At 48.4% G+C, this 12,508-nt stretch overlaps 1 protein-coding gene across 2 annotated transcripts in view; it reads right to left on the bottom strand.

Moving 5' to 3' along the window:
• LOC148433687 (1-phosphatidylinositol 4,5-bisphosphate phosphodiesterase gamma-1-like) overlaps positions 1-12,508 on the bottom strand; it is a 167,358-nt gene that overhangs the window by 68,539 nt on the left and 86,311 nt on the right. For both annotated transcript variants that reach the window (XM_088465836.1, XM_088465837.1), the window contains exons 5-6: positions 578-662; positions 75-155 (exon numbers count right to left, since the gene is read on the bottom strand). In XM_088465836.1, the coding sequence (XP_088321962.1) occupies positions 75-155; positions 578-662 (166 nt within the window). The remainder of the gene's footprint in view (positions 1-74; positions 156-577; positions 663-12,508) is intronic.

Genomic DNA, 12,508 nt, shown 5'->3' with positions numbered 1-12,508 from the left:
AGTCTTGTTCCGGGGAAGGTGGTAATCCGGGGAGCTCGCAGCATATTAATGGGGTCTGCAGGACAGACACTTACTGATTTCTGAGCGTCAAACATCAGGTTCTTGTAGAATAGGACAAAGTGCAGGAAACTCAGTTCGCTGCGGGCCTCGATCTCCTAAACGCGAGAGAGGGGGAAAACAGGAGATTAATATACCTGTGTATATATATATATATTTCTATATCCGCACGTCACGCAGGGATAAGAGGAATTGCAGGAGCCCGATTACAAATCTATCTCATCTTATTATCTCCTGAGGGATACACAGGATTTGTTTTACAGACTAGTACTGTAGTCTAGCAACTAATGGAAGTCTCTGTATTTGTGAAAGGGCATCAAACCAAGGGCTAATAAATACAAACATGCTGTAACCCACAGCAACCAATCAGACATTGGCTGTCATTTTCTAAACTGCTAGAAGAAATGGCAGCTATAAGATGACAGGTTTCTATCAGTTATAGCACATTTAGGCACCATGTTATTAAATAAACCTCCAGAAAATGTAATCATCAGAGGGGATTATGGTAGTGGTCACTCACCTGCAGTTTGTCGCGCAGAAATTTCATGTTCGGCACCCGGTAATTAATGTGGGGGAGCAGAGCTTTCAGATCCTTCATGGTGATGCTGTAATATAAACACAGCGGGTTATGGGCCCTGCTGACTGCAGATTCCTAATTATCGGGTCCCGTTATACGCAGAGGGAGGGCACGCAGACAACCGGATGCCTCTGCCTGACTGACCGACAGAGGTGTTTACGGGGTGGTGCGGGGGGTAGGGCAGCCCGCGATCCCAGACACGGGGGCGTGACGTTCCCATTTTCTGGGAGTGGCAAGGCCAGGATCTGGGTCCACGGATGCAGATTCCTGGCCTCGCATGCTGGCCAGCCTGCGTAAACTGAAGCTTACTCAGCTGGCCGGCGCCGTCCAACATCGCGATTGATGGTGATCCCAGGCAGCAGGAGGTGTCAGACATATGCATTTTAGCGAGGACGGAATTGGAAAGCTGCTTGTGTGAAGCTTTGCATTGTCGTCCTCTGATGAATCAGCCCTAATATCCGAGTTCCTCTCTGCCGTTATAGGAGCCGATGTATTAACATCCCCCAATTCAGTCATAGGCAACCTGATTTACTTTGGGGGCCGCACTGTGCAGCTCTCTAACCTTCAGGAGGGCCGCACATTACCCTTAGGGGTAGATTTACTAAAGTTTCTAAAAAAGAAAAATGGTGGTGTTGCACGTAACAGCCAATCAGATTGCAGCTTTCATTTCCAGAAAATGACAGACAGCATCTGAGTGGATGATATGGGAAACACCTTCACTTGTCTGTAATAATAATATATTAGCAATCCTTCTATACAAGTGTAACAAGTTATTATAACAAACAAACATGACAACACAGCAGAGGGGGTTACAATTGAAGGCTCGGGGGGGCATTATGCTTCCCCGTGGCTGCCTGTTGGCTATATTTGACAACTCTCCTGAAAGGTCGGTAGAGTCCCGAATTTGGGGGGCTCTGCCGGTCTTCTGAGAGAGTTGGCACATCTCCTGGTGCTGCCTACTCGCCGACTGAAGTGGGCAGCCTGGAGTTTGGATGACGTGATTTGTGTCATCCTAGGCCCCACCATCTGCTGTAACAATGCTGTGGAGAATAGTGGCTTTGTATAACCACGACCGTGCTATGATGACATATAGATCCACTATAAAATGCAACAAATTGGCTTTAAACAGCGGGGACGGGGCCACAAAAATGCAGCGCCACGCCCCCGCCTTTTGGAGTGCATTGCCCCCCTCCTAAACTCTCCCGGAGGGGGCTTAATGAAACTCAGCGAGCAGCATGCTCTAAGCTAAACTAGTTAAAAAGTGCAAGATGGCCGCACAAACGTTCTCCCAGGTGGCACATAGATTTGGGAGGCACATTGGTGGCATCAGCATAGATCAGCTGATGGATGCAATTGGGCGAATCAGGGTTAGTACAGATGACACATGAATGCACCTAATTGCAGGATTTGATTATTTAAACAAGATATACCGGTGAGGGTGCATTTAGTGTGTGTGTGGGGGGGAGGGGTCCCTGAATGGCAGAAGGACGTACAGATTTTCCCTGAAAAAAACTGACTATTTCCCCCAACCTATGAGAATCTCATCCTATGGCTGCATTTTGCACTTTCCAATTCACGTTTGCAGAAGACTACAATCCTATGCATATAAACAGGCAGGCCATTGGTAGAGAAAAATCCCAGCATGCTAACCCCGCCCTCACCCCTCACTGCGCAATACTGCCCGCTCCCACCCCTCACTGCGCAATACTGCAAATCAAGGCACTTTGCAGAGGGACAAAGCCACAATGATGCTGGAAACTGCCTCATCACGCCCCACCCTCCACATATCCCTGCCCATTGCGCACCAATTCAGCAGTCTCCTGGACATTCGGGGAGAATAAGCAAATATTAAGGCAGACTTCAAGCAGTGTAATAAAAAGATTTTGACACGCAAATATTGCCCATGTATTTATTTTATGGAGACCGAGAACGGGGCGTAGACTTTGAAATGTGCATGGCAGAGAAGCAGGAGCATAAAGTAGCGGAGGGCGTCCACATTTCCTGCGGCTCAAAACCGCGCATTAATGTATTTTTCTGTATTATTTACAGCAAATTATTTTTTTTTTTTTAAAAATAACCTAGTAGAAAATGTGTCCCTTTGCTGTGATGGTACAGCCGGAATAATGTGACTGGTCCTATGGGGCACAGCGACTATACTGTGCCCCAATCGTCACCCAGGACAGAGGGATTTAGGGCCTGATGCATAACGCTCGCAAGCGGGTCAATGGTCAGACACCGGGCGTGCGCGAGCCCTGGAGCGAGTGAGAAATCACTCGCTCCGGGGCTCGCTACAAGACGGGGCGGCTGTCGATGTGGATCGACAGCTCGCCCCATTTTGTAGGCAGGGAGGGGGGGTAGCTGCACAAACGGAGGCGTTCCCGAAGGAACTTGCTGCTCTCTTAAAGCAGGAAGTTCACTGGGGCTTGCGGTGAATGGGACCCTACCACAAGGGTCTCGTTGCAAGCCCGATAGTCGCAATAATCGCGACCATCGCCAGGCCGCCCGCTAAAGCTTGGGTGGTCACCCACAGCTTAGCGAGTGGCCTGGAGGCTGGGGTAAAAATAAAACCGGCCCGCCTTGATTCAGAGCGAGCGCTCTGAATCAAGGCCTTATTTTTTTATTTCAGGTGATAATAGGACTCTTGTCAGACAGGTCCAAACGGCTCAGCACTCAGTAGATGGAGGCTGACTCATTACACAAATCCAGCTCTCACACCAATTTCCTGAGCTGGATTCTTTCCCCTTCCTGTCACAGACTCCTATCACTTCCTGCCAGACTTCCTGTTTACATCGCATGGGCGCTTGTACTCGAGACGAAAATGACAAGGTGCCTCCTGCCATGTTATATCTGTGCCCCATTAACACCGGATTGTGCTGGACATCTCACGCTAGCATAGCAGGGTCTATGGGTCTGATTCAGAGATTTATTCTAGGCCGATGTTTTCTCAGTAGAGCGATTATCGGCCGCCTCCGGGCGCAGTTTACTAATGGCAGTTTACTCGCAGTGTGATTGACAGTCAGGGAGTGTTTGGGGAGGTAACGGGGAATGGCGGCAAGGAACGCAGGCGTGTCATGACCATTTTGAGGACATGTCTCACCCGTACGCACGGAATATGGCTCCGGCGTCTCAGTTTCCGTGACCATAGGATTACTCGGGACTGTTACAATTGATGCTGCAACATTTTACGTAAAGCCGCAGGTAGGCGTCTCAATGTGACTCCTGGCGGCTGCGGTGTCAGCATATTGCCGCATAACAGCTGCGTAGATTGGGCCTGAAGAATAGAACGCTATGGCAATTATCACGCAGTTGAGCGATTATCGGTGGTCACAGCCGTATTGTGCACACTCGGCGAATGAATTTGCGATTGCGCTCGCTGTGAGGATTCACTCGTTAACATTCGCAAATGTGTTTGCATTAGCGTACGCCTCTGCGTCTGACCCTATGTGCATTTTGCTTTCTGGAATTACCAGGTAAAACACAGGGATAGGAGTCATTCTGCTCAAATAAACTTATTTATCTGCATATTTAAAAATGTTACTATTAGTCGTTGTCTACATGAAGTATATTCCATAGATTGTAATGGGACAGCGCCTATAGTTCACCAAGTGAAATACTATTCAGTCATTCCGTACATTAAACTTTCTATCGTCAGATGATAGATGTGACCCATAAACTTAAACTAAACTTAACTAAAATAAACACACGAGACCAAGTTATGCCGTTTAAAATAACTGGTCAGCTTTATTTGGTTACAATGGTAGGTATGGTGGCAGAAGAAAGAACGGCAAACAACCAGCGTCCACTTGTCTTAGGCCAAAAGGATATCACAACTCACGAGTGTGATCTTAAAACTTGCAAGGGCCAACTATCCCTTTCAGAGCGAGTAATGTGGCCCCAACGCCCATCCTGCTCGGTCGAGAGGTGCCGCTGACCCCAATAGGGTGAAATCAGCCTAACCAGTGCATTGAAGGGGTGCGCACCGCTATTACTGCCGCAAGATGGACGCTTCAATATTGCCGGTCTTTCCCTGCTATCCTGCTATGAAATAAAGCCGACACAAGACATAATAGGGGAGGGAGGGTGGGAGATCAGAATCAAAGAGGCAGAGTTACAACAGTAGATTCCCCACCCCCTCTCACATAACCACACCCCCTAACCTCTCATCCTATCACCACCCCCTCTCACATAACACACCCTAACCTTTCATCCTATCACCACACCCTCTCAAATAACCACACCCCCTAACCTCTCATCCTATCACCACACCCTCTCACATAACACACCCCCTAACCTCTCATCCTATCACTGCTGCCGACCCACTGTCAAACAAGCACCAACACCTTTAACTTTATTAACCCCTCTATCCCTGACTAGAAGTTTATGGACCTCATGCAGAGCCGCTCGCAAAATGCGAGCACTCGCTCTGAATGAGGGCGGCCGCATCTAAAAAATGATCCGGCCTCTTGGCCGCTCGCTAGGCTGTGGGTTACCACCCCAAATTAGTACACGTCTCGACATATCCGTTTCAGCATTGGCAGTATACCCCAGTGATGTGCGATATGGTGAGGCAGAGCCTCTCCTGTCACACTTGGGTACACTCCAAAGTTTTCACTTTAAAAATAAGAAAAAGTTGAAGAAAAAATCATAAATATCATCTTTGTATTATTCTAATAATTTTTATAGTCAAAACTCTGGAGTAAAATGTGTATGGCAGGTGAGGCGCTGCCTCCCCTGACTACCTTTTCCGCACATCCCTGATCAAAACTCACCAAATTTCCTGTACTTTATGCTGCTGCACCTTTGTATAATGCCCACATGGACCCTCGGGTTCCTATATGTGTCTGTAAATCTGGCTCTGATACCAGCCGGTGCCTCCCCAGCCATTTACCGCACCGCACGTCACCGGTATACGCGCCTGGATTCTGGATCTTAATCATCGTGTATTGCGCCTGCCCTATATCAGAAGACTTGCATGAGCCGGCCTTTGTGTGACCACGACCTTATTGTGGTCAGCGTATGCCAGACGGCCCTTTCAATCCCCTGTTCCTCCTCTCCAGTCATAACAAGTAACTGTAAGCGCCAGATATGCGCGAGCATGCATTGGCGCATATGCGTCTGTTCTCTTTGCGAGCATGTGCAGCGCTTACTGGAGCAATTTAAACTACGCAAAGTGGCGCAAGTTCAATTCTTCATCAGGCCACAAACTGCTAAACAAATGATGCTTAGTTATCCAGCACAGGAAGCTGAAAAACATATCTCAGGCACCCGCACTGTTTTGGGGAGGAATTAGGTAACTTGAATCAAAGTTCAAAGGTACTGATAAATCCAGCGATTCTGTGGTTCCCCAAAGTATCTAAAGTAGGGATGGCCGATTGATGGTAGATGGTTTTGCAATCGATGAGCGGTGATCTGGTAGAGAAACAGCAATGTTGTTGTTTTTTAAGTTGTGGACACAGAGCTTTTCTCCTCCCCCTACAGGCTCACTTCTTCCCTGATTGGCCTGCTGCCCGCTGTGTAACACAAACAGGAACACCATTGATGAGTGAAACCATTAATGGTTTCCCATTGATAGATTCATGCAATTGATGCAAAGCATCAACATACCTCCCAACATGACCCTCTCCAGGAGGGACACAGTGCTCTGGTCCTGGACTTCCCTGGTAATGTATGATTGGTGGCGGCTCCAGAGGTGGGGCTGCAGCACAGTCCAAAATTCACATAGGGGAGTCACACCAACTGCCAGTGAGTCCCAGCCAGTGATGTTTGGCAGTGTGTGAAATGACAGTTGGTGTGACTCCCCTATTTGAATTTTGAACTGTGCTGCAGCCCCACCTCTGGAGCCGCCACCAATCATACATTACCAGGGAAGTCCAGGACCAGAGCACTGTGTCCCTCCTGGAGAGGGACATGTTGGGAGGTATGGATCAATGGCACCATTGATGGCATCAGCCCCTCTAATGGCCACCCTGATCTAACAACAGACTGTACAAGAAGCTCCGTCTACTGCTCCAGGTCTTTTTTGAGTTGTTAGGCCACTCCCTCGTAGACATCCCATTCACTACAGCCAACACACTGCTGTTAGAACTTTGGGCCTGATTCAGACCCACTCGCAAGCGGCTGTCCGCTCGCAAGTGGGTCGATGTTGTGCACTGCGCATGCGCACGACGGCGGGAGCTCCGTCGTGCGCATGCGCCAGACGCGACGAGCGAAGGAATTTCCTTCGCTCGTTGTGTCTGATCAAAGGGGGCGTGCTGTCGATGTTGATTGATAGCACGCCCCCTTTGGTGGGCGTGCCGGGGGCGTGCCTCCCTGACGGGGGCGTTCCCAAGGGAACGCCTACCTTCAGAAGCCGGTAGGCCAAAATCACTCCGGGCCTTGCGGTTGAAAACCTCAACCGCAGGCTCCGGCTCGCAGTGGCGATGGTCGCGATGGTCAAGACCATCGCGGCCATCAAACTGCACGCTCGTATAGGCTGTGGGTGGTGACCCACAGCTATACGAGCGTCCAGGAGGACGCTCCATAATTATGGAGGGCGGCCCTCATTCAGAGCGTGCGCTCTGCTCAGAGCGTATGGCTCTGAATGAGGGCCATTGTTCTGTTTTGCTGTTTCCCAGCAGTATGTTTACCCATAATTAGAGATCACCAGGCCTCCTAATATGTGAGCTGCAGTTCTGGGTCCTGCCAGAGGGGCTATCTTCTGATTAATTATTCATTGATTACCAAATAGCCTACACATGACACCTGTATATTTAGTATGCCTGATCCCAGCACTCATTGCTGGGTCATTAATGTTATTTGTCTGTTTTGAGCTGCCATGCTTGGAACCTGCCTCTGATGTTTCATTAATGTTTCTGCGAGATTTCTAAGTCCCTGTTCCTGTGTACTCCAATGTTCTGGACTTTGCTTTGCTATAAGCTCCTGGGAGCTTCTGTGTCTGCCAAGTTAAATTAACTTCTGCCATTCAGGTAATCTTCTGTCTGTTATGTTTCTGCCATTCACCAATGTTGCTGGACTTGTATCATGTGTTACTGGACTTGTGTTCCTGTGAACTCCTGTGATCTGACTTGTATCTGCCATGCCAGGTTTATTTGCCATGCCAAGTTTATCTGACTTGCCCAGTTTTTACTGTACCAAGTGTATCTTTACTGTCAACTTAATCTGCATCTCATGTTATCTGCATCTAAAGTATATTTGCCTTATCAAGTTTTTATCGACATTACCAAATTTGTCTGTATATCAAGATGGCCTGCACTCCTGTTCCATTGTATTTTCCCTCAATGATATCACTGCATGCATTCTGCCATTGACTTATTGAGCAACCACACTCATGGGGTTCATGACCTGCTTTTAGCAAACTAGAAGTGCTTCTAAGTGTGCGGAGAAGTGGAATTAGACACACTGTGCAAAGGTGTAAATGACACATTAACCTCCTAACACTTCACAATCAGCCCTTTTAATATACAAATAGTTTCAACCTTTATCCTAAAATACTGCTCAGTTAAGCCCAGTGGCGTCCCTAACTCTTGTGACAACCCACTGCGGGTAGGGGTGGGTGGGCTTGTAGTGCACGTGGCCTCACAAGTGGGGGCATTGCCTCGCGGCCCAAACCCCCGTTTTTGTCACTCCGGGGTAGTTACGGACATCAGAAGCCCGGCGTCGAATAGTTGCCGGGCTTCCAACATCAAATCATGCGATGCGATGGCAACTAGCTATCGCATCGCAACAATTCAATACTATAACCATCTCAATGGTTATAGCACCGGCCAAAAAGGGGATGGAACTGTAGGAAAGGGGTGGGGCCTGGCGGCACCCCGGCTCACGTCACTTTGTGGGGCGTGCCCAGCACTCTCCGAGATTATAGAGTTGCTTAATGCGTTACTTCCCAGACAGGGATTTCCTCAGAGGGGTGTCCGCATTAGGGAACTCTATAATCTGATCACCGCCATGGGTACAGTATCTATCTCTATTTGGCCGCACTTTCCTGATCACTGATGAGACCCAAGTTGCTAAGGTGCTCATTAGCAGCTATACACAACCGAGAACGCAGGAAGCTGAGGTGGACCAGGTCACACTGAGTGACAAGACTTTTCTACTACAGTGCCCTGAGGAAGAATCTTACAGGATGTGAAACGCGTTCGCTGCTATTGAGTGATTCCAACTGCGGGCCTGATTCAGAGCCGGACGCTATTTGCGGACGCTCGTTCAGAAAAAGGGGCTGGCTATTTAAATTGAGCGCTCGCTCTTTGCGGTCTGTTGACGCCTCTGAGCGAGCGTCTGAAACATGCGCTCGCTATTTTGTAAAGACTCCCCCTGGCCGCTCGCATCATACGTCATCTCCACTATTTATTCGAGTACATCGAAAGGCTCGCTATTCTTGTGGTAGCATTTTCCTACCGCAATCATGCGAGCAGTTCAGGCTAAAAGACAACCAAGTGAAGTGGTCGATGGCGCTGCTTTGTTAATTATGCACACCCTTAAAACGCCCGTTTTGTCCGTTTGGCACGCCTGCGTTCTGATCTCCACTCCCCATTTTCAAGCACCTTCCCCTGTTACCACCCATAAATGCCTCATCCTGTCACTCAAATTAGCAGGCACTCGCTATTTTGCGAGCACACGATTTCCGACCGCACTGACTGGTTGGCGCATGCGCATTACGACCATATGCATGCGCAGATGTGCGAACATCGCTCGGAGCGAACGAGCGGCTGCTTACGAGCGGCTCTGAATCAGGCCCTGTGTCCACACCATAAGGAGAACTACCCTAAATTACCCTGACAGCAGATGAAAAGGAACTAATGGTGACAGCAGGCGTCCTGGTTTCCATCTGAAGGACGGAGTGGAGATATCCGGAGCTCCCCTTTTATGCTATTAATCTGGAGCTTTCAAGGTACAGGTACACACAACACTCTTAGGAGGATTATACAAGTGTACATGTACCTTTTCTGAACGGCATACATATTTTATGGATTATTGGATTTATTCCCTAATGTAAAGCGATTGTATTATTTGTTAAATAAAGTGTGCGATTTTTTTTAGAACCTACTACACTAAGGACCTGATTCAGAACCGCTCGCTAAGGCGCGATCGCTCGCTCTGATTTTCTCCCATCTGCGCATGCCATTCGTTGCTATCTGATTTTGGTAGCTCGTAAGCCACTATCAGGTCGCTGCTTTGAGTGACAGCGCCGTTTGTGGGTGGTAACAGGGGAAGGTGCTTGTAAACGGGGGAGTGGAAGTGCGAACGCAGGCGTGTCTGGCAGCCAAAACGGTGTTTAAAGGGCGTGCATAATTAGCAAAGTAGCGTCATTGTACACGTCACCTGCATGTATTTCAGCCAGCGCTGATCGCTGTGCTTGAGGCAGGCTAAGGCAACCCTAAGGGCTGCGAGCAGCTCCGATGGCTCACGATGGTCTCGATTAATCCATCATTTCCCGGAGATGACGTGTGTTGCGAGAGGCAAGGGGGCGTCTTCAGACATTTGCGAGCGCACTTTGCCGTAGCTCGCTAAAACATAGTGGGCGTCCTTACGCGACGCAGTGCGATCGCTTCATTTAAATATCCGGCCCCTTTTTGCCAGGGAGCGATCGCATCTTGCGAGGGGGTCTGAACGAGCTCCTATATGTTTTCTTTTTTTTATTTCTTTTTGAGCTGAACACTCGCGATACAATAGAAAACTTTTCATCTTAAGGAAGATTCCCCTCCCTTTTCGACATACAGAAACAACATTTTTTTGAACAAGAACAACAAAGAGACGTTTTACTGAAATAACATTGTGGAAAAAGATAGGGTTCATTTACTTTTATTTCATTCTATTTTGATTTTTTTTTTTTTATTGTGAAATTTGAGCATCCATAGCACCTGTGTATATTTTGTTACCTTTTTCATATTCATAATACTTAATGCCCCTGTGCACTGGCGACGCAAAGCAAGGACCCCTTCCCCATCCGCCTTTGTTGTGAAACTGATGACTTCATTTATAATACGGCTGTTTTGTTTACTAGATTTGTGCTGGACACAACTGGTCATTACAGCGTCCACAAGGCAGGAACTCTGACGCGTTCATACACAGCCACAGGAAGTTTATTAGCTTTTTGGTTTTCACGACAGCTCTGTTTATCAGAAAATAAGTTCAGTGTTACTCAATGTACACTGCCACATTTCTACGAATGCCCACCCCATGTTTTGTGACAATGTTTCGACTTCAATAATACCACCCTGTACATGAATCCTATATAATATAACAGTACAGACAGTTATCAGAGAGCTTACAATCTATAGGTTCATCCTTTCCGCCATAAACAAGACACAATCGCGTATCTTGAATCTCCAGCTTTTCCCCCATTGTAACCTGTATTTCTCACAATGGTCCAGGGCAGCAGCCGATCGATGGAGAAATAACTCAGATGTTTGACCTTCACTATCCAACATTGGAGCCGGAGATTCGTATGCAGGAAGCTCCGTGTAATCCAGCCTTATGTTCCAGCTCTGCATTAATCACGTATGCTGCAGCAATAACTAATTACTTCACTGCTGGCTGTAAGTATATTGTTTTCAATGAAATGTAATGATTGGGAGTTGGGTACTATGGCAAAATAATATTAATATATCCTACTTGCCCACCCTCAGCATAATCTACTTTTTTCAGATCTATCTGGGATTAAGGAACAACCCACTGTCCTAGGTTCCACCTAACATATGTCATGGGTAGTCCCAAGGACCTCCATGACTCATTCCCCCTCCATCTCTACACTGTACCTCAGACCAGGCTCTTGGATATACACACTTGAGGAGTGATTACGGGACCTTTGTGTTGGTGGCTGGAGAAGAGGTGAGCGGAGACCTTTTGGGAGGAGTACAGAGGTGAGCGGAGACCTTTTGGGAGGAGTACAGAGGTGAGCGGAGACCTTTTGGGAGGAGTACAGAGGTGAGCGGAGACCTTTTGGGAGGAGTACAGAGGTGAGCGGAGACCTTTTGGGAGGAGTACAGAGGTGAGCGGAGACCTTTTGGGAGGAGTACAGAGGTGAGCGGAGACCTTTTGGGAGGAGTACAGAGGTGAGCGGAGACCTTTTGGGAGGAGTACAGAGGTGAGCGGAGACCTTTTGGGAGGAGTACAGAGGTGAGCGGAGACCTTTTGGGAGGAGTACAGAGGTGAGCGGAGACCTTTTGGGAGGAGTACAGAGGTGAGCGGAGACCTTTTGGGAGGAGTACAGAGGTGAGGGGAGACCTTTTGGGAGGAGTACAGAGGTGAGCGGAGACCTTTTGGGAGGAGTACAGAGGTGAGCTGGGGTGTTTGGAGCAGGACACAGGTGAGGTATGACCTTAGGGCAGAGGTTCCTAAACTCTGCCATTACAGTCCAGGTTTTAAGGATTTCTATGCTTGAGTCCAGGTGGGTAAACCAAATTGACTGAAGTACTAATTAAGTCACCTGCGTTAAAGCATGGATATCCTTGAAACGTGGACTGTAATGGCAGAGTTTGCGAAACTCCTGCCTTAGGGGAAGATAGAGGTGAGCTGGGGTCTTTTGGAGGAGAGCGGAGTGGAGTTGAGACATTTGGAGGAGGCATCACGCCTCCTGCATGCATTACGTATCCGAGCTGTGTTGTACAAAGCAGCATCGTTTAATCTATGGGAACATCGGCCGGCTAAGTGACCCATAGGGTCAGGCAAGCCGGCCGCCGCAGATGAGAGAAAGAGGCCAGGAAATCTCAGTCAGCCAATGTAGATCCTGGCCTCTTCACCCCTCCCCCCAACAGCGGCGACACATCTCTGTTTTGGGACACTGAGGCTGTCACTGCCGCCTCCCGCCCACAAACTGCAGCAGACAGTCAATCACTAACAGTTTGCGGCTGATCTGCGTGCGAACACGCAGAACCT

Source organism: Taudactylus pleione, unplaced genomic scaffold, assembly GCF_031769625.1.
Source record: "Taudactylus pleione unplaced genomic scaffold, aTauple2 ptg002172l, whole genome shotgun sequence".
NCBI lineage: Eukaryota > Metazoa > Chordata > Amphibia > Anura > Myobatrachidae > Taudactylus > Taudactylus pleione.
This window is presented reverse-complemented; position numbering and strand designations above follow the sequence as displayed.